This window comes from Littorina saxatilis, linkage group LG9 (genome assembly GCF_037325665.1).
Source record: "Littorina saxatilis isolate snail1 linkage group LG9, US_GU_Lsax_2.0, whole genome shotgun sequence".
In the NCBI taxonomy this organism is placed as follows: Eukaryota; Metazoa; Mollusca; class Gastropoda; order Littorinimorpha; family Littorinidae; genus Littorina; species Littorina saxatilis.
The window spans coordinates 16,835,741-16,863,223 of NC_090253.1; the positions used below are offsets into that span (position 1 = coordinate 16,835,741).

The 27,483-nt window shown below is 40.0% G+C and overlaps 2 protein-coding genes and 1 long non-coding RNA gene across 3 annotated transcripts; 2 read left to right on the plus strand and 1 right to left on the minus strand.

The window, feature by feature from the left end:
* Window positions 1-48: 48 nt before the first annotated feature.
* LOC138975437 (sesquipedalian-1-like) lies at window positions 49-9,163 on the minus strand. Its single transcript, XM_070348121.1, has one exon. The coding sequence runs from the start codon at window positions 8,493-8,495 to the stop codon at window positions 7,746-7,748; it is 750 nt and encodes a 249-aa protein (XP_070204222.1). The 5' UTR covers window positions 8,496-9,163; the 3' UTR covers window positions 49-7,745.
* A 135-nt stretch (window positions 9,164-9,298) lies between these two features.
* Window positions 9,299-26,316, plus strand: LOC138975435 (putative phospholipase B-like 2). The gene is made up of 11 exons (XM_070348114.1): window positions 9,299-9,539; window positions 10,669-10,927; window positions 11,308-11,402; window positions 11,665-11,885; window positions 13,045-13,133; window positions 13,537-13,694; window positions 15,686-15,781; window positions 20,562-20,633; window positions 21,420-21,572; window positions 21,991-22,150; window positions 24,703-26,316. Exons 1-11 carry the CDS (start codon window positions 9,355-9,357, stop codon window positions 24,931-24,933), a joined length of 1,719 nt encoding a protein of 572 aa, XP_070204215.1. The 5' UTR covers window positions 9,299-9,354; the 3' UTR covers window positions 24,934-26,316.
* LOC138975439 (uncharacterized) lies at window positions 16,515-19,610 on the plus strand. The gene is made up of 2 exons (XR_011458646.1): window positions 16,515-16,735; window positions 17,894-19,610. It is a non-coding gene; the product is annotated as an uncharacterized lncRNA (long non-coding RNA).
* Window positions 26,317-27,483: the final 1,167 nt, after the last annotated feature.

Below are 27,483 nucleotides of genomic sequence, written 5' to 3' on the forward strand. Positions count from 1 at the left end.
CTCTCCATCTCTCTCACACACACACTTCCAAGCAACAACTCACTGGCAAACTTTTTTTCTTGTGACATTTTATTCCTTGGATGAAAAATTTTGGTAATGTGTGGATAAGTAAGAAGATCAGAATCTACACATTAAACTAACACAGCATTTGCTAGTGCATAGTCAACAAAGTGATGAAATGTCCACATGCATGCAGTTAAGTATCTACAAATATTCACACATAAAATGAACTCTATTGCACTATATCAGTCTATGGACCAAGTACTAAAAAATCTTCAAAAATCTAACAACAGTATGATTACAAACAGGTTTTTCACACATTTCTCCATTCAACAATCTTGAATTTCGATTTTGAGCACTCCTAAACATACAACGGCAACATCTTTCTCCTTCCCTGCAGTTATACTAGGTTCACCCATAGACCTATATTAGATATAGGTCCCTGGTTCACCTTATAGTAAGGGGCTAAACACTGCATTATAGGTAAGAATAGATATTGAGTCATAACAGTTGGGCGCAGAGACATGAAATTTGTGTCTATTAATTCTCTTGCTCTTCTTTTTATTGAACACTATTTTTTTCATTAACTTATTCAAAAAAGAAAAATTAACCTTGGAGACTTAATTACAAAAGCATTTTTGGGCCTTTGTGTTGAACTTAATGTATTGTGAAGGCGACACTAACTTGGTAAAGGTTACCTTTCCTTTTGAATTTAGTACCGTGGTAGCTAGGCTGGCAGATTTGATCCACCATAAAACTAAATAAAATCAGCAACAAAAATAAGTACAGTTAATTTAATTGCATAAAGTTGCTATGTCTGGCTCTTCAGTTGAATGTTATACACAATGTACTCCCATCATAGAATCAATAAGTAATCCACCCACAGGTCTACAGCAAATGCACAGGGTCTGCATGGACACAACTTGGGGTCTGGACACAACTTGGTCAATATTAAGCATCGTTGTGCGTTGAAAACATTGAGCAATACCACTGTTTGCAACGCATGAAATAACATGAAAATTAAACAAACTGAAAAATGGGTGAGATCTGGAACCATAGCTGTTATTACCATGTTATACGCTGTTACACAGAGAAGAAAAACAAGAAATAATCAAATCAAGAAGGGTACACAAAATATAAGAATGTTCTTGCTGCCTTCAAACTGAACTATTTCGTAAAGCTGAACACAAACTGCACAGCAGGTTTTCTGTGGAAAATTGTCCTTGTAATTCCTGTTTTCATTCCATTTCTAAAAGCTTATAAGTACGAGTCAGCAAATCAAATGTCCCTAAAAAAGTATGGCTGCACACAAACCACACCATTCAGACTGTATCAGTGTATAGTAGATATAGTATATATTATAGTCCATAACTAAGATCCAGTAATGGTTAATTGATTGTATGGGTAAGATTAGTACTTACAAATTCATAGGTGTACAATGTACTGTAAAACTTCCACCAAGAAACCATCAGAAAGAAACCAAAGAAAATGCCTCCAGTAGTCAGTACCTCAGGAGGTCAATACTGGTGGACAATTTTGTTCTCATCAGGACAATTTCATGTTGAGTGTTAAAACTATCAACAGCTGAATTGGAAGTACATAACAACAGGAGAAATATGGACACATTTTTCTTGCATCAAATACTCTGCCTACCGGGTATACAGAATTTTTTAAATATCAATAGGGAGTAAACACAGACTACCGGAGAAATATGGGAAGATTTTTATTACATCAGAATTCATGCCAAATGATGAAAATATCCATAGAAAGTAAATAGTGACAGGAGAAATATGGTGATTTCTTAATATTTTTTTTTAAATCAAAAGTGCTGTGTGTTGAAAATACATGGGAGTAAATAACTAAAGCTTGACTCATGCCATTGATCGTAGCTCTCGCTTGAGTAACATGACTAAGACTTAATTGAACATGTCATGCACTGGCCACATTATGTCCAAATTCTCAACACTGTTCAAAAGAAATAAACAGTCGCAAGGCGCATTCATACTTTACAAATGTCATAAATATAATGATATTCATTATAAATGCAAATTGAACTACTTCATACATGCGTTCGTAATGTGAAATATTTACATAGATCAAATAAGTTTACGATTCTGAAAAAATATACATTCACTGGAAGGGTGCTTTCCCTTGAACTGAACTGAGTTTAGTGGTTTTGTGTTTGCAGACCAATGTGGCAATGAATTCAAGTCACAATTCTGCACTGAAACCAGCTAATCTAAACTGTGCTTTTCTCAGTGTTTATGATGTTTGTGCAGTTTCTGTTACTTTGTGAAAAATGACTCCCCTTTATAGCCTTGAAGATCTTATATAAATATTAAAAGTAAATGACTGGAAGTCAGTTGCATAAAAAAAAAAGAATTTGAGAAATACGATCTTCTGATTTAACCCTCTCCCGACTGGTCACTGCCGACTGTGTGCCCACCTGTATCGCCTTGGGGTGTCACACACACCTGACTGCTCATGTGAGACAGACCCCAGAGCACATCCTGCAGTCCTGCCCCCTATACCAAGACGCACGGACACAGCACTGGCCCCATGGAGCTACTCTAGCGGAGAAACTCTGGGGCACCAACCAAGACCTGGACACAACCACAAACTTCACAACCCATATTGGACTGGAAATCTGAGGCCTGATCTAGGAACGCTGAAGAAGAAGAAGAACCCTCTCCCAAAAAATGAAAGCAATAAAAACAGTCATTGTGTTTGTACTTGAAAACGCACAATATTTGCGACATATTAATTAATGACACTTAGGTATACAATTGTATGCAAAGTCGCTCATTAATGGAGCAAAGATGTATGATGTTAATTGCAGAACATCTAAGGTAAACAACATGATTTTCATTTCATGTTAATGGATTTCTGTCAAGTTACCGGTAAATGAAATTTAAATGTCATTGCGTTTCACTCAGAGCAAAAAAGCACTTGCCTACATATTACATTTACCACTACAAAGATTACATTTCTGTTAAATATAATGTGACAGGGGAGGCTACCGCTCCTTTCACAGCAGACTCTGCACCCGAGTTGTTGGCCTTTAAAAGTCAACACCAGTGGATTGTAGAAGTCTGTTTGTGATGGGGTCTGGTGGTTTCCGATTGTGTGTATGTTCATGGAAACCTTCGGGTTTGCATAACAGTTTTTATAGGGCTAAGAAATTAGCCCTAACATTTTCAATCCTGTTTGATTGCACTTCGCTTCCCGAGGTGATCGTAGTGTTTCGGCACTCGGTTACATCTGGCGCTTGCGAGCAGGGATGGGACTCGGCATGATATGTTCAGGTAATGGCATAATATGACCACTGAACATTTTTGTGCTGTTCCCATTCTGCGAACTTGGGATGGACAGTGGTCCCCCGGTTCGGAACTTCGGGACGAAGTTCATTTCAAACGGGGGCGATTGTGACAGGGGAGGCTACCGCTCCTTTCACAGCAGACTCTGCACCCGAGTTGTTGGCCTTTAAAAGTCAACACCAGTGGATTGTAGAAGTCTGTTTGTGATGGGGTCTGGTGGTTTCCGATTGTCTGTATGTTCATGGAAACCTTCGGGTTTGCATAACAGTTTCTATAGGGCTAAGAAATTAGCCCTAACATTTTCAATCCTGTTTGATTGCACTTCGCTTCCCGAGGTGATCGTAGTGTTTCGGCACTCGGTTACAATAAAAAGAAAGGTAAATACAATTTTTCAATACAAAAATCAAAAAGCTGATTTAGCAGATCTGATTTGAAGTGCATAACAATTAAAATATGCCATCCACTTTCATAATTATGATCAGAAATGTTAAAACACATGTTCTGGTTGCACATATGTATGTACGTGGGTCAAAAAGAAGCGGGACAATGTTCAGTTTCATTCAAGTGGCTTGTACATCATTACTGAATCTTCAGAAGTGGTCAAAAGAAAGGGAATAACGACATACATATACACTGACACCCAACTAAATGCACTGACCAAAGATTTTTTTTTAGAGTACTGTACTTTATGGACTACAAGGTGTATGTTCTAACAATTCCTCAACCACTCAGATTTGGACGGGGAAAAAAGTGTTCATACACAAAGCACTACAAAAGATAACTACTGGTGAATACATTTTGTTGTCCCATCATATATAATAGGAAGTGTTGGGTTGGTAAGGAAAAACAAGTTAGCCACAAATTAAACACAGCTAACTATACGACACACAGCACTACAAAAGATAACTACTGGTGAATACATTTTGTTGTCCCATCATATATAATAGGAAGTGTTGGGTTGGTAAGGAAAAACAAGTTAGCCACAAATTAAACACAGCTAACTATACGACACAAAGCACTACAAAAGATAACTACTGGTGAATACATTTTGTTGTCCCATCATATATAATAGGAAGTGTTGGGTTGGTAAGGAAAAACAAGTTAGCCACAAATTAAACACAGCTAACTATACGACACACTGGCCTAAGGATCAAGGAACATGTATCAATTTTCAGCATACAGTCAGAAAATGATGGTACTCGTTCAATATCCTGTACAATTGCTGCAAAAAACAAACACTTCACTACTCTTGAATTACCTCTGAGCTGAACAAAAAACATGAATATTTGCCAACAGCTTCAACAACAAACACTTAAAGAGAAAGACGCCTGTAACTCGAAAGGTCAGAACTCATTAATATGGCCTAACAAAGAACTCTGCATACCACACATATAGTTACACTCAAAGGTCTCTTCCTGTGACAACCAAAAATGTGTAATGTTATTATTACTTTGATTTTTGGCTCACGAAAGTGTAGCCTATGCGATGCTAACTTTTGTCTGTCTGTGCGTGCGTGCGTGCGTATACATGTATGTATGTCTGTGGTAGAAACTTTAACATTTGACTGAACACCGAAATACTAATTTTACCTGGTTATTATTCAAGCAACAGCTTCAAAGTATTGAAGCAATGATCAACATTTTGTCGGCACGTATGTAGTTAAAGTGTGTATCCAAAGAAAACGGGTGGTGGTCTTTTTTGGGGGGGTAAAAACAGGTGACTGGTTTGTGTCGTGTGTGGTATGTAGACCAGGTCAGGGGTCAAGGTTAGGTCAGATCGCGTGAAGGATTGTGGTATAGATACAGTTATCACCGAGCTGCAGTTCGCCGATTTGGAGAAGAAGATTTCACATTGTTCGGTTTCGTAGCTCCAGAAAAATAGATAAAGATTTCCTACAGGTTAATCTGCACAGCGTGTTTCCAGTGTCTGCGCGAGGAAGCGCTGTCGAAAGCGCAGTGTCGATCTGGCCATCTGGCAGTCGTGTCCCCGTAAGTAGGCTACAGATAGACAGATATAGATCCAGTGTCTCGCACTCTTGCACCGTGTCACCTATGCTTACTGTGTGTGTGTATGTGTGACGGAGTGATTGAGTTTGTGTTACTGTTTGTCTATTTCTTACGTGAGCCTTGAAGGCTTCCGCCTCTTGTTTCTCAGGCAGTATGAAAATTCATCAATTCAGTTTCACAGAAGGAAAAGTTTTTTGTTTTTTTTATAAATACTGACAATGACATCATGTAAAATTAAATAACAGTACATCAATTAGATACATAAAACACAATATCATGGTGAATTTTGCCACAAATTTGAAATGCACAATTTGTAAACAAGCTGTCATAACAGTTCTGAACAAGCTATGTATTATAACTATTTAACAAAAAGGACTACTGCCTACTAATAACGCAGGCTGATGCTAAATTGACAAAAAAGCCTCCCACCTTCCCATCAAGTATCAGCAGGCTTACATTTAACATTCAATATTATTAATCATAAACAAGTAAAATATATGCGCACATTGTAATTTCTCTTGAAGGTTTGCTGGCAACAACCAGGGCATTTTGCTTTGTTCAGACAACTTTCTCTTTTCTCAGGTTCACAAAATCATAATGATGTATTTAAAGTTGGTACAGTGGATCCCCCCTTTCACGACACCCTTTCCCATCTGACTCCCCTCTTACAATTCAGATGTTTCGAGGCCTTACTGTCTCTGTTGTTCATAAGGCCAAAAAAAAATAGGTCTGTTTACGGTAACATAGGGTGAAAAAATAGGGTCGGTAGGTCAGCTTTTTTTTTTCTCCGCTCTCTATGATGTTTCACAGTTCATTTCTTCTCATCAACCCCTGTTTTTGCCCAACATAACTATAAATAGTACTTTGAGCTTACCTCCCTTCTGTCGTCTGCTGTTTGAGCGCAAACAGCTCTATTTTGGATGCGGTTTTTTTTCCAGACGATCCAAAAAAAAGATTAGGGTCGGGCCTAAAAACTAGGGTCGGTCGGGTTACCGTAAACAGACCTATTTTTTGGGGGGGCCTAATGTCTGTAAAACCACCTCCATTTCAAGACTCCCTCTCTTTGGAGACTTAATTTTCTCAGATTTGTGATGGCCTGAAACTAAACGGGATACCACTGTATTCTCAACATTTTCTTCAACTTAAATGTTCAAGAGACAGGAAAACCACCAAAACTCAAGCTCCACAGCACACAATGAACCAAGGTGTAATACTTGACAATTGGATCTGTTGAACACACAGTGCACACAAAAAACAGTGTCATGGGGGAAAAATGCACATAAACACCAGTTCATGCCATGAAAATTCCTGAGTTGTTGCTATCAAGTGTCATAATGTATACGTGAATCACTGTACAAGCTGTGTTTGAACAAGTTTTATACTTGTGATTCCTGTGCACAATCTGAGCGATTAATTTACAATTTAGCATTTGGTACGTTAAACTCGAGTCACCGTCAACAATTTACGTTATTCCTCTAGTTGAAAAACATTTGTCCATATATTTGCATTGGTTCCTAGCAGAAGGCCTAGTCAACAATCACATACAAATTCTGTTACATCAAATGGAACAGTCATGCTGGTAGTGGTACAGTAGAAAAACGTGAAATATCTCTCCCTCATTCTGAAAGATTAAAACAGTCTACACACAAGTATACTTTCTCTGCCTCTCTCTTTCCATAGGCACGCAATCACACTGTCAAAGACATACAGCTAGCTACAAGCATGCGCACACACAGACTAACATACACACACAGACACATAACCTCACATTTTTGATAGCTGAAGGAAACAAAAGAACACTGGAATACTGTCACTGTATGAATGCTATACACTGAATAATACAGTGTAACCTGCAAGCATAACTACTAGTACTAATTAGTGAATTTTACAGTCAGTGGTTTAAAGTTACTTGAGACAGTGATTATTTTGTATGAAGAAAATTAACTTTAAAAGCAACAGAAATTAAGTAACGATCTTGAAAACCTGATGTTATAAAAATTAAAATACACAAGTCCTACTACCTAGTGTTCAAAAATCACAGCATGCATGATTGTGAAAGATAATGTAAGAAATGATACAGCTGCAAGGGCGGATCTGGGGGGGGGTTACACGGGTTACGTAACCCCCCCCACCCCCCCAAAAAAGAGGTAATTTATTGGCTCAGGATGCACCAGATAGCTCTATTTTGCTTCTTTGGATAAAAAAAATTTCCGGGGGGGGGCATGCCCCCGGAACCCCCAAGAGGCTTAGGCGCCTTTGGCGCCGTCAACTTGTATCTTCGCAGTCATTTTGTAACCCCCCCCCCCCCCTCCAAAGTGAATTGATCCGCCCTTGCAGCTGAACACAGCTAGTTTGCGCTTTAACGAACACCTATACTTGCGTCGCAGTCAAACGTTCACTAAGGCTGGCCTTCTTGATCGCGTCAAGAAGCAACCCCTGCACCGGCTGAAGCTCTTTGGTCCTGCTTGAGAGCTGTGCTGTACTCCTTTATCTGCCGCCCCATCTCATCATGCATCTCTTGAAAAGATGATATGCCAAGCATCTGCCAAGTTGCAATGTTCAAAGAAAGGGAAGCCGAAGATGTTCTGTCTCTAAATGCGTCAAAGTCATCAGTACTGGAATCATTAAAGTCATTGAAAGGATTGACTCTGTCTTTAGAGGGGCGTGGCGGTCGTCGTGGCTTGCTGGCCGCGGCTTCATCGCTGTATGTGCGGCCTAAAATCCTACTTTCTCTTTCTGCTGCTTCTACAAGTTTGGCGTTGTCTCGCGACGCCACTTCCTCTAGTTGGTTCTGTAGTTCTGCCACGATCAGCTTGACATAGTCATAGGGAGCGCAGGACAATGCTCTCATCCATGCCTCAAGCTCTTCCTGAGAGTCTGCACTGAGGATATAAGTGCGCGATGCACCCCCAGGGAAAGCGATCTGAAAGGCGTAGTTGTCCGTGTCTTCAAGATCAGCAACTTCAATGGTGCAGCCTTCCAAGATTATCACTCCCGAGGGTTCCTTGTCAACTTTCTTCTCATAGTAGAAGAGCAGGTTCCCCCTGAGCACAAACCATCTCCTCTGGAAACCTTTGTTGAGTTCTCCTCGCTTCAGCAACATCCCTTCCTTTTCTGGATGACCCCCGGAAGCAGCAAAACGGGCCAGACCTTTCGCGTTGATGATCTTCATTATGAGCGCTACAAGTGGTCACTATGTACCTCTGCTAGTTCTGAGTATCGTGCATGGCTCCTCTTACGTCATTTGTTACGCTATGTTGTCAAGACTGATCACATGAGGAAAAAAAATCAGGAAAGAATGTAGCACTAACAGAAGACCTGTGCTTTGATTCTGCACAGCAAAAATCGACCCGGTAATTGCACGTTCGATGCAAATTAGAAAGTTTTTGTTGATACGTGTACAAAGTTAAGTCTCACTTGAATGAACCAGCAAAGCCACCAATCATCTGCATCCCATTTTCTCGAGAAAACAGCGAAACAACCTGAATCAGGAATTGTTGTTCTCGCGTTCTCGCAGCCAGAAACCAGGGGCACTTTATCTGATCTTTTTCTTGATATGACAGAAGAGTCGAAACAAACTTCGTGTTATGAAAAACAAGTATAGAATACTTTCCCGTAAACCTTAAGTAACATAAAGCCAATTATCGTATCTACATATACTGCCAAGACTGAATGAGAAAACTTGGGTATTTAACTGTGTACAAATGTACACTAATTAATATTAAATTAAGAGAACGATTACCCCCTGAATGAACCTCTTGTTACACTATTCTACCGGAAGAACTCAGTCTTTTAATAAGATGGCACCAGCCATGCTCGCACGTCGGGAGTCAGTGGCTTTTTCGTCGCTTCGTGAACATTGTGTCCACATTATTGTTTTTACCTTTAGTAAAACGATAGCGTGACAGATCCTGACGCGGCGGGACATACAGTTTTCGTATATATTCTTATAAATAGATAGTGTTATCACATGACTGTCTAAGATCATGTGACTTAGTGCACGGGACACCAAGGAGGGTGTTTCAACAAACATGGCTCGTGTTTTGATGTTTATCCTCAGTTTAGCTGTCATCTGTTATCTTTCATTTGCAGAAACACACGTTCATAAAGCATCTTTGAAGTACCATGCGCCGAGTGGCAAGTTTTCTTTTAAGTCGGATGGCTTGGGGGACGATATAGCCAAGGCCAGTTTTTCCAACAGCATCAACCAGACAGGGTTAGCACAAACTTACTGTCTCTTTTCAAAACAAATAGTTTTTCTGCAATGGGAATATGTTGTCACTTTAGTTTCATCGTTGTTGTTAATTTCAGATTATGTCTGTTTAATTTGTTATTCCATACTTTCATAATAACAACATCCTGAAGACAGTTTGATGAAATATTGAAAAAGAAAAATCTAACCTGGTTACCGATGTGTCCACTTTTGTTTAAATTCTGTCTGTTTGTATAATTGATCTTTTGAAAGTAAAACTGCCATCATTCTCCTGGTCCAGAATTGTACACCAGTGCAGTAAAGTACCTTGATTGTCACAGTCACACGGCAGATGAGACACAAATGGTCTTCTGTCAATACATATCATGGGAAATAATTGGAAGAAGCGTAAAATATACTGTAACTCAAAGAATTGGGCGGAAAGATTGATGACATTGATGGGACGCTTGTTAATAAAAGGCCTCGCAGTCGCAGCTTGCCACATTTGTCCTCAACAGAATATTTCATCACAAGTTCCCTTGTGCAGCTAGTGTGTGTATGTGTGTGTTTATTTGAATTGTAAAGTGCTTGAGCTGTGAATCGGGACTAAAATTGCACAATAGAAAAGTGATTTATTATTATTATTATTATTATTATTATTACGAATGTCGTCTGTCATATGAGCGTTGATGCGTTGAGCTGTCGTTATGCGCCATACATGGCCCAGCTCATCCGGCTTCAGCGTGTTTTTATATCGGAGTGGTCCTTCTCCTAGACTGGTGGCTTTACAGGGCTGTCGAGTCCAGTCTACCCGGCTATTTGGCCATAGCTGGCTGGTTTGTTTATCTGAGGTGACCTTCCCCAGGGCTAGAACTTAAGATGCGGCTCTTGATCGCATGATGCTCCCGTCATTGGAGACCTGGGGTATTTCTTGAGTGTAACAGTGCCACCTGTTATCCCGCCCCATCCTGTTGGAAGCACCGCCAGTTGGTCCGCGACTGCTTATTCGTCCTGGCAAGCCTGGCTTATTTCGCAGCTAACCTCCATATCTGAAGGCCATCTCACTATCCGCCACCTGTGAACGCGCCTGGTTGGGGGTGGTCGCCCCTACTGTCCCAGGATTATTATGAATAACTTGCCTTGTTGTTTGCAGATGGGCGTATCTGCAGTTGGAAACTGTGGATACCTTCCCTGACTCTGCACAGGCCTACGCAGCTGGTCTGCTGGAAGGTAACGTGACGAGAGATCTGATCAAGATGCACTGGACCAACACCATGGCGGGGATGTGTACCAAACCTTACTCCAAGTTTTGTTCCAGGCTGTCAAATTTCTTAGGAGAGAACCTGAAGTGGATGAAAGACCAGATACAGGAGGATAAAACTTTGACGCACTTCTCACCATTCTGGCACCAAGTGGGTTTAGGTTGCTGTTTTGTGTGTGTGTGTGTGTGTGCGCGATCACTCACAAATTTAGGTTTTCTTTGTGTGAGTGTGTTGTTTATGGGTGAACGTCTATGTATGTGTATGCTTGATTAGTTACAGATGAGTGCACGAAGAAGAATTATGTATACACGGAAGAACATGTTTGAGTGTGGGTTGCACATTCCGACACAGAGAAAAAGAGTACTTCTATAAATGTATGCATGTGTTTGTGTGTTACATGCATGTATATGAGAGAGTGAGAAGGGCAGGGAGCAAGAGAAGGAGAAAGAGAAGAGCATGTTCGCTGCAAGTTTGAGACTGTTAAACTGAAAGTGAAAGCAAGCGTTTAACGTGCATAATTGACATTGCAGGTGGAGCTTTTCCTGTACCAGGCAGCCGGCCTTTCAGACGCTGTGAATGGAATCAGCAGAGCTCCACACACAGATGTTGACCCCATGGGATTCTTGTGAGACTGAGAGTGTGTGTGTGTGTATGCATAAGTGTACATATGTATGCTTTAAGTGTATTTTATATAATGCTTTAGAAATTCAAGTTAGGTTGTATACAACTGCATTCCTGGATTCATGTCTGATTATACATTAACCTTTAGCACACCAATGGCGCCTATAGGCCAGCAGTGATAATATTGGTTGGCAAGCTTAGGGTGTTTGAATTTTCACGCCAGTATGTTTGTTTGCATACAACCTTGATCCTTACGTCTTCGTCAGCCTGTTTCAAGTGGACGGTGACATTGAGGATCTGGAGAGTGTTCTGGGTGACAGCAAGATTCACCGCCCGCTTGGCTCCGGGTCATGCTCCGCTCTGGTCAAGTTGCTTCCGGGGAACAAAGACCTGTATGTCGCTCAGGACACCTGGACTACCTTTCAGAGCATGCTGAGAATCCTGAAGGTCTACAACTTTCCCTGGAAAATGTCTGCAACCAATCCAGGTGGGAGTGAAGAAGTGCATTTGAATTTGTTGTTGTTGAAGTTTTTGTCTAATTACAAATGTATTGCCCTAAAGGAAATTTGTTCTGCTATGCTGAGTGATAGATGGATTAATGCTTAACCCAGTATTTTCTTCTGCACTTGTGTGTTAATGTTTTCTAAACCTAGACATGGTTGACGTGAGCTTGGAATTTTTGATGTGTACACTCGTACACAAAGTTGTCTTCGAATGCCAAGAAGAGTCTGCAACAAGCTGACTCACAGCACCTTCAACAGTCTGGTACTAAAAATGAATTATTGAAACGACTATAAAGAGAATGACAGAAAGATGCTCACTTCTTGTCTACTGTCTTTTGTCAGTGTAGTCTTGTCTTTCCAAAAGTTATCAGCCTTGTTCAGTTGCTGATCTTTCTTGTTTTTGAGTCACTTGAGAAAAAGTGACTCTATGTAATCGGTCAGTGTTAGTCTGTCCGGCCGGCCGGCCGGCCGTAGACACCACCTTAACGTTGGACTTTTCTCGGAAACTATCAAAGCGATCGGGCTCATATTTTGTTTAGTGGTGACCTCCAATGACCTCTACACTTTAACGATGGTTTCGTTGACCTTTGACCTTTTTCAAGGTCACAGGTCAGCGTCAAAGGAAAAATTAGACATTTTATATCTTTTCTCGGAAACTATCAAAGCGATCGGGCTCATATTTTGTTTAGTCGTGACCTCCAATGACCTCTACACTTTAACGATGGTTTCGTTGACCTTTGACCTTTTTCAAGGTCACAGGTCAGCGTCAAAGGAAAAATTAGACATTTTATATCTTTGACAAAGTTCATCGGATGTGATTGAAACTTTGTAGGATTATTCTTTACATCAAAGTATTTACATCTGTAGCCTTTTACGAACGTTATCAGAAAAACAAGGGAGATAACTAGCCTTTTCTGTTCGGCAACACACAACTTAACGTTGGGCTTTTCTCGGAAACTATAAAAGTGACCGGGCTCAAATTTTATGTGAACGTGACTCATTGTGTTGTGAATAGCAATTTCTTCCTGTCCATCTGATGCCTCATATAATATTCAGAACTGCGAAAGTGACTCGATCGAGCGTTTGCTCTTCTTGTTCTCGTTTCGTTCTGATACAAATATGAAATTGATGTGGTATTTTCAGATACCATACCTGGCCGAGTGCAGTCGTTCTCTTCGTACCCAGGTACTCTGATGTCTGGTGATGACTACTACCTTCTGTCGTCAGGCCTGGTTTGTATTCGTGTTGCTTAACTTTCAGGCACAGGTGTGTGTGTGCCATATATATATATATATGTGTGGGCTGTGTGTCATGTGTGTGTGTGTGTGCCATATGTGTGTGGAAGAGAGAGAGAGAGATTATACATATCTGTGTGAGTCTGTCTGTTAACATCTTGTTCCTGCTACAGTGTCAGGAGTTGCACTGACTTTGAGTGCTTTGGGTCAATTAAGGCATGTGGCAAAAATGTGTTCAACACCCCAAAAATGACAAATGTACACACATTTTACTTTGAGCGCGACCCCTGGCTGGTCATCAAATACTCTGTTGACATTTTTTTTTAAATCTGAACCTTCACACGTTTCATTGTAACTGTAAGTCTGACCAAATAATTATTTTTTGTTTTGTTGGGTGTAGGTTTCCATGGAAACAACAATCGGCAACAGCAACCCTGGGTTATGGTCCTTTGTCCGACCCACCACAGTGTTGGAAGGTATTCGGTCGGTAGTGGCCAACCGCCTGGCCAAGTCTGGAAAGGAGTGGGTCGACACATTCAGCTTGCTCAACAGTGGAACGTAAGTCACACTTTGTTCACCCTCTCGGGTATCCTGGGCTGTGGTGCATGAAGTGAAATTTGGTGCCCCCCAACTGATTGGGAAGCAGCTATGAGGTCTGATTTTTTTAAATCACAACAAATCTCAATTTAAACCTGTTTGACCTCGTGGCTGTGTACCGCCTGGTTGGGTCTTCTTCTTCTGCGTTCGTGGGCTGAAACTCCCACGTACACTCGTGGGTTTTTTGCACGAGTGGAATTTTACGTGTATGACCGTTTTTTACCCCGCCATTTAGGCAGCCATACGCCGTTTTCGGAGGAAGCATGCTGGGTATTTTCGTGTTTCTATAACCCACCGAACTCTGACATGGATTACAGGATCTTTTTCGTGCGCACTTGGTCTTGTGCTTGCGTGTACACACGGGGGGTGTTCGGACACCGAGGAGAGTCTGCACACAAAGTTGACTCTGAGAAATAAATCTCTCGCCGAACGTGGGGACGAACTCACGCTGACAGCGGCCAACTGGATACAAATCCAGCGCGCTACCGACTGAGCTACATCCCCGCCCCTGCCTGGTTGGGTGACAGAAAAGTTTTGCTTTGTGCACCTCAAGCCTCGGTACAGTCTTTCTGACGGTGGTACCTGTGATGTGAGGCCCCCCTGATCAGAGGTCACCTCCCAATGGAGCACATCTTCTGTTGTCCCTTTGACTATTATTTTGACCAAAAAACACGAAAGGTATGTTGTTAGAACGTTTAATTATTGACTAAACAAAATGTTACCTTCACAAATAGATCGACCCAGTGGTCTTTTAAGTGCACAAACAAACACTAATTACTCAAAACTTATCTTGAAAATATGTTCAGCCACTTGCAGGGGGTACATTTTTTGCGGCTGAACAATTTTTCATGATAAGTTTTGTGTAATTAGTGTTTGTCTGTGCACTTAAAAGACAGCTGGGTCTTTATATAAATTTGTGAACGTAAGGTTTTGTTTTGTCAATAATGAAATGTTCCCACAACCTACCTTTCTTGTTTTGTTATTCTGAATTTTGGAACGTTGGCAGTCTATTTTATTTTGAAATTTTATTTGATTATTTTGACCAAAATTGACATGGAATGCCGGGACAATTTCGGCGAATCCCAAGGGTGTTCTTTCATCACAGGTACCACTGTATCTTTGTTTGCTGTTGTTACAGTGCAACCTCCATTTTAAGACCTTAAATTCTGAGAAAATCAAGTCAAAAGGAAGAAGTCTTAAGATAGAGGTAATTCTGCAGAGTTAATGAACAGAAACACTGGAAAAGCAAGGTCTTACATGATTGTGTTTGGGCTGTATTGTTACTGAGTTTACTTGGAAGTTACCCGCAGATGAATGCAGATGAGATACCTTCTCTTTATCATTTGCTTACATAACCTATTTCTTTCTTTTGAAGGTGGTCGTCTACATTTTTGCTTTTTTTCAATAATCTTATGGTTAGATTTCGCTAAAAAGTTATGTCAGATGATGAATGAACCATGGGGAAAAAAAGTTATAGAAAAAAAATATATGTAAAAAAAAGATTTTATTTTTGGGTAGCGTGACTCACGCTTCCAATATTTTGTTTTCTGTTTGCTGAGAACATGTGCTTTGCCTAAAAATACTGACCAATCAAATTCATGCGCTTGGCATTTTCCAAATAAGGATATCCTACTATGAGTACTACGCTGGAATACTACAATGAATTTTCAAACGGCTACACTGGCTTCGTCTTTCCTAATCGAAAGGGGGTGTATTGCTGATATTTGTAGATAATAGACTCTGCATTTTAATTGTCAAATGGCGATTTCAATATAAAAATGTAGACAATGACCTTTAAAATGCCCCGTCCGTTTGTGTCTGTCCATCTTTCTCTCGCCCTAACTCTCCCTCTCATGTTTGTGTGTGTTTACATTAGTGGTAGTAGTTGTTTACACAAGCTGGAACGTCTGTACCTGTAGCGTCTAGATACGATGATGTTTTCGTTGTTTCAGCTACAACAACGAGTGGATGATCGTGGACTACAAGCGTTTCAGGCCAGGGATGAAAACACTGCCCCCCGGTGTGCTGACAGTTCTGGATCAGATTCCGTCAGTCTTAAGTCATTTTTTTTCTTTGTTTTCTTCCTTATTTTATTGACAGTAGTAATTGTTTGGCGAAAAAAAGAAGTTTGTTTTTGATATCAAAGCAAAACAATATGGTCGGTCGGTCAGTTTGTTTTTGTTTGGGTTAAAGTCTTTTTTTTTTTCTTCTTTTTTTTTACCCAGGTGCATGATGCTTTTTATTGGCCGTAATTTGTGCAAAGTGTGTCCCTTGGATGTCGCAGAAGAGTAGCTTTCATTGTTAGAGTCTGCAAAATCGAATTTTGTTCTTTTAAGGGCAGACCGGGTAGGCAAAATGAGTTATTTTTGGTCTCATACACCTTTTTGGGGTTGTTGCATTTTTCACACCTTTGAACATCCTGGAATGCATTCAATAATCTGCTTTTGTCATTTTAGACATGTATTCATGTAAATAAAACCATTTTCAAACCGATGTTTTGTTGTTTTTGTCTGTGTTTTATCAAAAAAATCGAAAAAATGGTCAACTTTGGATACTCCGTGCTGGTAAATGTGCGCACATGACATGACCCTTCGCTGTTCAAACTGTGTGGAAATTTCCGTTCTTCAAGATGACGTCATCACCGTTGGGGAATTTCCGTTGACATAGGCACAAAGAGAGAGAATCCGTTCCAACCGAAACCCCGGAATTAATATATGCAAATATATGTAGGTCAAAGGCATTTGGCGCAAGCGCAGTAGACAACTTATTAGTCCCCCGGTGTCAACAAATCCATGACGTTTTCACCGATTCAGCAGCATTTTTCAAAGTTTTGAGCTGCGGAGAACAACCCTAACATTGGAAATGTTCGGCATAGTGGCAAGAAATATCAGAGAAAGATGAACCAGCAGCAGCGAACAGAAGAAGGAAGTAACAACACTCCGAAATGAACCAACATTATCGTATTGAAGCAGACGACATTCTAAGATTCTTGACTCGACGAGGTGGGTTTTGCTTCTTTCTCTTTTCGATCTTGTTTGTTTGACAACGTGATTTATTGCACATTGTTATGTTGTTGTTGTTGTAAGAATGTGTTAGGGTTTGCAGGTAAATGATAAACAGTTTGTGTCTGAAGTATTTTGCGTGTTTCTTGATCAAATTTACTGACCATGCCGCCGCCGCATCCCCCCCCCCCCCTCCCTCCCTCCCTCGATCATCTCTGTGATATCGTCTTCACAACCCCTATTTTATTGTTCTTCGCTGGCCAGTCCTTGAGAGCTTACTATGGTGTAACATGTCATCATTATTCTTTGTCTGGGGTCAAACTGAGAAGCAGCATCTGAGCGATGTACGACTGACACAGTTTCTGTTTCTGGTCATTGACCGTAGGAAAATAAGTACCCTACTAGAGAGCGTTCTCTAATTCTGAAGGATTGGTTTACACCAGCATGGCTGACCAACCTATCATTGACAGCAATATTGTTGTCAAATCTTTTCCATTAACTAAGGAATAAAAAAATAGATCCAATTTACTTCACCAAAGAAAAAAAAAGTTAAACTAAAGGACTGGGGATGCAACTCATGAATCAAAAGCATAAAGATCACCTGCAAACAGTGCTAGGTTTAGGAAATCTGAAAATGTATACACACACACACAGAACACACACAAAACAGACAACAGACAAGAAACAAGCAAATACATAGCAAGTGTGATGAAATAAATTAATTTTAAAAGAAAAATATGAAAAGAAAGAAAGAAAGAAAATAATTCAGCTAGTTTCAGTATTAGTTCCTGTGTGTATGTGATTGTGTGGTTACTCAAATCCCATAGTAAACTTGACATGTAAATTTTGTGATAGGGGCCAATTAATGAATGTCTTTTGTGTGTGTGTGTGTGTTCGTCAACCGACATATGTGGGTACGAGCCGCTGAGGTGGTTGTAAGAAAACCCGCCTGGTTCAGTGGTTGGGGGCTGATTGGGATTTCTGATTTACCGGCCTAGCCAAAAAGTTGAGGTACACCCCATGTAACATGGTCATTTGCAAAATAAAGTACAAGCACTTGTTGACGTTTATATTGAGTATTAAATTTTGCAGCTTATTACAAACAAAAACCATGGACAGTTGTATCAAATATTAAATCAGTGTTTGTGTATTTATTAGGTTGGAGCAAGGGGAGAGCCAGTCCTCCTGTGGTGGCAGCGAGGAGAAAGATTGACCTGATGGAAAAGTTTGCTAAACCGGAACTACCCTCTTCCACAGCAGAAACATCAGCTTTGCCATCTTCTGACCAACCATAAGAAGATACAGATACTTTGCCATCTTCTGACCCATCACAAGCAGATATGGATACTGGTACTGTGCAACGTCACTCCGCTGACATGTGTTGGGCTTTTGTCAACATTGATCAGCTCAATCTATTGCTGAAAGGTCTATATCCTGTACTGAATGCTTGTCTGATAGCAGTCTGATTATGAAAGAAGGTGATGCATCAGCCCAAGGATTTGCACAGGCCCTGCATCTGGAGTGCATATGAGTGTCCATTCAAGTCTGCAGTTGTTTACTCTTCTCCCGGTGTTTGCAACGCTTCGGGTGGTAAAGTTGCATTTTAAATAATCTGCGTATGACCATGTTGGTACATGGAAAGGGACATTCAGCTTTACAGAAATTTGCTGCAGTGTTAGGATTGAGCACAGAAATACTGTAATTAAAATGTTGCAACTTTTGAATGGCTTGATAGCTTTGTTCCATTTGTGTATATATAATTATGTAATGTTGTTGATGATTTGTGAAGCATCATTTCTATGCAATGGAATAAGAAATCAGTGCATCCGTTGGGTTTTTATGAGTCTGACAGTTTGGTTCTGATCAATATTTTCATATCAGCACAAACACAGATAATTGACTTTTTTAATGTTTTCATATGATTTTTTTTTAAATCAAAAAAATCTGATAATTTGATTATCAAATCATTTCCCCTTCATAGTTAAAGTGTTATTCTGGTTAAAAAAAAAACCACCCCATTAATTTAAGCTCTACTGTGGTACTAGTTTACCGGGGTACTAGTGAGACTCTTTTACATGCTGTTTTCTCTACATGTAATTTGAGACAAAATGTGGTAATTAAAATGTTGTAACTTTTGAATGGCAAGATGGATTTGTTCCAATTTTGTATATGTTGTTTATGATCTGTGAAGCACCATTTCTGTGCATGGAATAAGAATACAGTGGATTCCTTGTGTTTTTATGAGTCCGACAGTTTCGTTTTGATTCATATCTGCACTAACATAGATGAGTTTTCAAATGATTTTTTAAAAAAAATCTGGATAATTTGATCGTCAAATCATTTCCCCATCATAGTAAAGTGGTTATTCTTATAAAAACATATCAATTCAGGCTGCACTGTGCTACTAGTTTGAGGTACTGGTTGGAATCTTTCAAATGCTGTTTTCTCTGAATGTAATTTTCAGACAAACATCTGTAATTAAAATGTTGCAACTTTTGAATGGCTTGATGGATTTGTTTCATTTTTGTTTATGTTGTTTATGATTTGTAAAGCGTCAGTTTTGTGTATGGAATAAGAGTTAAGTGCATTGGTTGGGTTTTTATGAGTCTGACAGTTTGGTTCTGATTCATGTTTTCATATCGGTACAAAGAAAGATGGTTGTTTTCATATGATGTATATAAAAAAATCCTGATAATTTGATTGTCAAATCCTTTTCCCTACATAGTAAAGTGGTCATTCTGATAAAAACATATGAATTCAGGGTGCACTGTGCTACTGTTTTTTTTATGTACTGGTTCAAATCTTTAAAATGCTGTTTTCTCTGAATGTAATTTTCAGACAAAACGCTACAATTAAAATGTTGCAACTTTTGAAAGGCTTGATGGATTTGTTCAGTTTTTGTATATGTTGTTTATGAGTTGTACAGCATCAGTTCTGTGTATGGAATAAGAGTTCAGTGCATTGGTTGGGTTTTTATGAGTCTGACAGTTAGGATTTCATGTATTTTTCTTATCAGAACTGAACCGGTAACTGAAAATGCTAAATTAAAATAATATATTGCTTAGAAATGCTTTTCGATACACAGAATTATTAAACACACACATATTGCTGCAAAGAAGAAAAATTGGATCAAAACATGCACTGGTTCACAAACTGCAACATTTTAAAAAAAGCACATTTTATAACGTTTTTCTCACATTTTGGTGAATAAAACCCCCCAAAATTGCTTTTCACTCAAAATTTAAAATGGTTTCCCTTAATTAGGTTATTCTGCTTGCAAAAATCAAACAAGCAGCAAGCTGTTTCCAAAATAAAAAAAAAAAGTGCTTGCCTACCCTGTCCCCCCTTAAACAAAAATAAAGGGTTTAAAAAGAAAGCTATAGGGTTGGAAGGACAAAATAGGGTTTATCAGGGAATCTGAAGCACTTAATTTTATCCAAAAAAATAGGAACTTGTAGATCATATACCTGTGGATCCAGCCAAATTATTTCTCGAGAGAAAGGAAAATCCTTAATTTTTCAAATTTGATAAACATTGGCTTTCTCCATTCATCTGTTCAATGTTATTATTAGACTGGTGCTCTTACTTTCGGTATAGTTGCATCTTAGCATTTCAACATTAACTTTATGTGGATAACACCACCCCAGCTTCTCTTGAGTGGACTTGATTGGTACCCCGCTGCTAAGGAAAACTTTCTCTGTGTTTTTAGGTACTTTTGAGATTTGTTTATGCAAATGAAACATCTAGCCTAGTTTTTTTGTTTCTTCATTTGTTTGTAAGATTTCTATATTTGCGCTGTGATTGAAAGATTTGTGTGTGTTGACAGAGAATACATTGAGACGGCAGATCTGACTGATCTCCTGGTCCAACAAGGCTACTTTGCCAGCTACAACGTGGCGTTAGTATTCTTCTCTCTTTCTGCTTTTCTTCTCTTTCTTGTTCCAACAAGGCTACTTTGCCAGCTACAACGTGGCGTTAGTATGCTTCTCTCTTTCTGCTTTTCTTCTCTTTCTTGGTCCAACAAGGCTACTTTGCCAGCTACAACGTGGCGTTAGTATGCTTCTCTCTTTCTGCTTTTCTTCTCTTTCTTGGTCCAACAAGGCTACTTTGCCAGCTACAACGTGGCGTTAGTATTCTTCTCTCTTTCTGCTTTTCTTCTCTTTCTTGTTCCAAACTCAATCTCCGCAGGTACAGTTGAATGTGTGCACTATGGACTCTGATGTAGTGACATTTAATTTTATGTGGTGGTGGTGGGGGGGGGGGGGCTTTTTACTGTGTCAGCTTCTTGTTTTTTTGGTGTAAGCATCTTTTGCAGGTTAAATATCCGCTTTTGGGATATTGTGTTCACCTTATTAAACTTCAGTATCTTTGAAAACTGATGACAACTTTGCTCTGGAACTGTGATTGTGTTTGGGGTTTTAAATTCATGCTTATGCGTAAGTACAGCGTTCAGTGGAGACTCGAACAAGGGCAAAAAAAAGTAGTTTTCAAAGTGTGATACTGCCAAGGCTCCCCACTTTTCAAAAGTATAGTGCTAAAAAAATGGAGAAAGTACTATATCTAAACATCTATCTGTAAAAGTGTTTAATATCTGCAATTAGAAAGAGGATAAACTGTGAATAACAAACAGTTTGGATTTCCTTGAACAGTTTTGAAAATTATTTGTGTATTCTGCCTCTTTCAGATATTTCCCCAAGATTTTCAACGAGAGCGGGAGCCAAGCCATGGTGGACAAGTATGGGGACTGGTTCACGCACGACAAGACTCCACGAGCCCTCATCTTCAGGCGTGATCATGTCAAGGTCAAGGACCTGGATTCCATGACCAAGTTGATGAGGTAGGTCAATGTCAGAAGGAAACGACCTTGGAAGAAATGTTTTGCCATGAGCGGCACAAGTGTGTGTGTGTGTGTGTGGGCATGTGTGTGTTCACTTATGGCAGAAGTGCTTTGAGTGTATTTTATACATGTTTCAAAATTAAATACATTTTGTATCCCTTGTTTTTGACAAGATTGCATATCAGTTAAGGTTTGAATTGTAAATGTGTCCGTCTGTCTATCTGCCTGGGTGTGTGTGTTTCTGTTTGTGTGTGTGGTTATGCTGATTTTCCTATTACTTGTATGAAAATTAATATTTCTATTGTCTTTGGGTATATTCATGGATGCGTTTGTGTGTATGTATTATCAATGTGCTACTGTGCTCAGTCTAATTTTCTTTTTTACAATAAACAAGTTCTCCTTTTTTTGCTGTCGCCAGGTACAACGATTTCACCCATGACCCGCTCTCACGATGTAACTGCACTCCCCCATACAGCGCAGAAAACGCAATTTCTGCACGCAGTGATCTAAACCCTGTAGATGGAAAATACCCGTTTGGTTCCCTTGGCCACCGGCTGCATGGAGGTGTCGATATGAAGGTAAGTTACTGGAGGTCATGTTTACCAGCAATTTCCGTTAATTTACCAGGTAATCTTTAAAAATAATTAAAACTGGGGGCCCAGTAGCTCAGTTGGTACATCACTTGACTTGTTTTCCGTGGGTCACGGGTTTTCTTCTTCTTCTTCTTCTGCGTTCGTGGGCTGAAACTCCCACGTACACTCGTGTTTTTGGCACGAGTGGAATTTTACGTGTATGACCGTTTTTTATCCCGCCATTAGCAGCCATACGCCGTTTTCAGAGGAAGCATGCTGGGTATTTTCGTGTTTCTATAACCCACCGAACTCTGACATGGATTACAGGGTCTTTTTCGTGCGCACTTGTTCTTGTGCTTGCGTGTACACACGGGGGTGTTCGGACACCGAGGAGAGTCTGCACACAAAGTTGACTCTGAGAAATAAATCTCTCGCCGAACAAGGGAACGAACTAACGCTGACAGCGGCCAACTGGATACAAATCCAGCGCGCTACCGACTGAGCTACATCCCCGCCCCCGGGTTTTGAAACCAGGCTGGGACGGACACGGGTCAACATTATGTGCAGACTCAGAGACGGTATCCATGTTCCACCCCGTGTCACCACTGTGGCATGTAAAAGACCTCGGTCATTCTGCCATAAGTGCAGGTGGCTGGTTACACCTAAACACGCACACACCTGGGTAGCGCGACTCTGACGTTGCTAGCTTTCCATTGGGAGGAAGCGACCTGAATTTCCCAGTCATGGGACAAAAAGTAATGAAAATTTAAAAGACATGAAAAGATAATAAAGAAAAAGAAATCTTTAGTTATTGGTTAGTAGCAGTTTGGACTGCACTTGACAGCTTTCCTGTATAAAAAGGAAGTTATAATGGTTATGCCCCAGTTTGCCTGGTTGCGCCCAAATGACAGTGGAATCTGGCTACATCACCACTCAAGGGACCGCCTTAAGGTGGTCATTATGGTGGTCACTTTAGAAAGGTGAATTATCCTAGAGAGAGACACCCGTGAGATAATAATCGTTGAAATCACACCAATGAGGTCATGTCAAGCAAATCTGACAGGGACCTGTTTTTCCACTGCTTATGATGCCAAAGTCACCGAGACAAACGTCATTATACAACAAAAATTGCGCTCGCTAATTACTCTCGATGAATTTTTAGAACTAGCACGTCACCCTACACTTTCAGAGTGACGTTTCTTTGCTTTGACGTAATAGATTGCACAAGGCTTTAGAAGAGATCGAGGTTCCAAAACAAGCGCCTTCAATTTATCTGCCTCGACTGCAGGACATTTTCAGTAAAATACGTCAGTACAGTATGTAGGATAAACAGAATACTACATGGCTTCCTGTTTCGTACCAGATTTACACTCGTTGCTTTTTCAAATAGTGAACAGCTCGCTTTTGCTCGCAGTTCAATATTTAAAAAAACCAACTCGTGTAAATCTGGTACGACACAGCAAGCCATGTAGTATTCTCTATTTATTAAACAAAATATATAAAGAAAACCTTGTTGGGGATCCTTTTGGTTGGTTGTTGTGAGCAGGTGATCGTTATTGAGATGGGTTCAGCAGGGCAGGGTCCGCTGTACTGTTTACAAAATATGTTCACTGGTTAAACTGCCATTGTAAGTTGTGATGTAGAACATGCCTCTAGTCCTTTTTTGTTTGTAGGTGTATGCAAATGTTTTTCTTATGCTCCTCACTATGGGCAAGACTTAGAGGGGCATACTGTCACTAAGCTGCTATCCCTTGACTGTCAGTGTCAGAGAAGTTTGATTTATATAAAATCAAGTTAAAGAAAAATTATATTTGTAAAGCAAAACATCAAGCCAAAAAACTGAGAAATGATTACAAGGGGAGGGAATGAGCTTGGCGACAGTCCAAGGGTAATTTACAGCTGTTGTCTCCCTTGTCAAAGGGTTGAAATGTCCAAGGAGTTGTGTGATCTCAGGGCCGGACCCAGAGGGGGGGTTCCAGGGGTTCCGGAACCTCACCCCTGGAAAAAGCATGTACCTTGCTTTGAGTGTTGTTTTTTTTATACTAGTTTTAGCACCAAAACAATGCTGCAAAACAAGGCCCAGAATGCACCAGATTGCACAGATTTTAACCGTTTTTCAAAAATTTTCCGGGGGAGCATGCCCCCGGACCCCCCTACTTCGCGCGCCTGCTTTGCAGGCGCGCGCTTGTGGCTTCGCCACTTCGCTGATTTGCCCCCCCAAAAAAGGAGGAAACCCCCCCTTACAACTCATTTGGTCCGGCCCTGTGATCTTGAGACCGGTAATGTGTCATTTTAGTTAGTTTCTTTTTCCTTCTCCTTTACTTCTTCATGCTATTGGTTTTGCTTCAGTCTTTCAGTTACAGGGTTAATAATAATAATAATAAAAGAAAATTTATATAGCGCTTGCCACAGCTCAAAGCGCTTTACAGGTTCAATCAAAACAACAACATGATACAGGTATATACAAAGTATATATGTTCTGATATGATGTATGTTCTGTCAAATATTGACAACGTAAAAAAAGCAGCTGCCTGAATCAAATGCTACTCCTGTTTCAGCTGACGTCATTCGACATGTTCCAAGACCTGACCTTCATAGCGGTGGGGGGACCGTCGTGGGACCAGCAGCCTCCATTTCAATGGAGTCGCAGCGACTTTAACACTACCTCACATCTGGGTCACCCTGACCTCTGGAAGTTTGCTCCGATTTCCTTTAACTCCACGGCCATATTTGGTGATGGCGGTATTGTTTCAAAGGAGACGGATCTCAGGGTGAAAGTGCGTCACTAAAATGAGGTTACTCTCTTTGGGTATACTTGAGCAATGATCAGGCTGTCCATTTTCAAGACCGGAATTTCTTTATTAGCCGTTTTCAAAACCGACAGTTCTTTACCAGCTATCTTCAAAACTTGAATTTCGTCACTAGCCATTATCAAAACATTAACTATTTTTACTAGCCTTTCAATCCGAGAGTTTCTAAATTACAATTATGAATCCCGAGTTACAGAAACCTAGATCAAGAATCTCTCAAAAGTAGTGTGAAGTTTACGTACAAAGTACAGATTGCCTTTATGGAGCCTAAAAACTTTAGTAATTGTGTTTTGAAGTTATGCTTCTCAGACATGTCTTCTCCTTCTGTCTCATTCAAACTCATTGGAAACTTATTTAGATTTTGTTCATTCATTGTGTCAAATAAGATTTAAAGGGAACTGGGAATAGATTTTCCAGAGCTGCCCGGGGAAACTGCTGAGGAATTTTTGTTTAAATTTTGTGTTAATGCTCGCATATCATTGATTTTACATTTCACTATGTGATAATGCTCAAATAACATTCCACATGCTACTGGGTGATATCAGACTGTGTTTTACATCTTTCTTGTAATGCATGATGGCACCCCTGTTTCAAGACTCAGAGCTCTATGTAAATCATTTTAGGTGGGAAATGATCTAAAACCAAGGTTTAGGCCTTTTCACATGGTCGATTTTTATCTGATTTTCATGATATGTTTTGTAAGTACATACATACAAAGAAGCTGAAATGTTTTTGCCGCGTGAAAATGTTAAGTGGCTCTCCGAGTCTCAAGAGTCTCCCACCCTGGCCCACGAGTCAAATCAAAGTGAGCGAGGGGAAAAGCCCGCACAGTTAGCTAAATATAGCCTCCAACCAGAGAGCACATCAGACGGTCACTTTAAAATCAAGAAAACTTCACAGTGCTCAACTTGGGTTTAGAGTCAGATGGGAATGAGTGTTCACATGGACGCTTCTTGCCCATTTTGCATCGCCAGCTTCTGCATGATTTATAGCTGAAAAAAGTTGCAAATCGACCATGTGAACAGCAGAAGTTCACATACTGAACGAAAGGAAATTTGTATAAATACATTGGTTGTGGCGGAGAGGGTTTATCCTTATAACTGAAGGGTCTTGAAACAGAAATGGAATCAATAGGGTTGTACATAGCCATTCTTTTGTGTGTGTGTGTGTGTGTGTGTGTGACTTTGTTTCTTTGGATGCAGATTCATGCTAAGATGTGCAAGGATTTCAGCATACAGCATTATAACTATGAGGGTATTTTTGTGTGTTTTCCAGCTTTAACACTTTGAAGTTTGTATTGTAAGTGCTTGATTGTATATAAATATGAAATGATTTTGAATGTATTTTTTAACACATACCAAACTTTCATGTTCATTATCTCAGTAAGTATGCAAGTCTAAAATCAAAGTATACCTGCCTAAAAAATGCACACACACACACACACACGAACATACTTCACGCATATACACATACAGCAATAACAAAAACACACGCACACACAAATAGACATACACACAACAATCATAAAAACACACCCACACACAGAAAATATACATTCACAGACAAACACACACATATACAGCTATCACGAAAATACAGCAATGCACATGTACAAACACACACATGCATTCACAAAGACACACACACAAAATCCTCTTAGTCAGTGGTTTTAATTATGCAATTTTCAAAGTACATAGTATATGACACCCAAGGAAAATAAATTAAATACCCTCCTAATGGCTACATACATTCTAACTATGATCACAGACAAGCCTTTTGGAATGAAACGGAGAAAACGACAGGCGAACCATAGGGCGTGGAAGAACAAGCGAAAATGGCTAGGCTAATTAACACACTTCTTACCACAGACACAGGATTAATTCTGCACTTGAACAAATACATGTTGGCCTAGTGTGCCGCCAGAGCCTACGGAAACAGGAAAAAAACTAAATTTGAAAAAAGAAAACTGCTGTATTCCATGGTCAACTCAGGAAGGATATTTTTAGAGGCAAATGTTTACGCCCGACGCTCAGACAAACTGTATTAATGTCCGATTGTTTGCTCCAATGATACAGATAGCCTTTATATTAAAGAAAACGTTTTTTCACTCCCATACAGCAAGTGAATATGTCTAATAACCTGTTTTGCACAAAGTTCCATGGTGTCTAAACTTTTGTTCCAAGGATGTAGCCTTCATACAAAAGAAGCCTTTTTTTCAGTCTACATTAGAAAAGTACTATGTGTTGTGGATGTCATACACACTGTCAGTTTCATGGAAAGTGTGTTATATTCTTCTTCTTCTTCTGCATTCATGGGCTGAAACTCCCATGTACACATGTTTTTACTCGAGTGAGTTTTTACTTGTTAGAACATTTTTACCCCGCCATACGCTTCTTTTGGAGGATGCATGCCGGGTATTTTCGTGTTTCTATAACTCACCGAACTCGGACATGGATTACAGGATCTTTTTCATGCGCACTTGGTCTTGTGCTTGCATGTACACATGAAGGGGGATAAGACTCGAGCAGG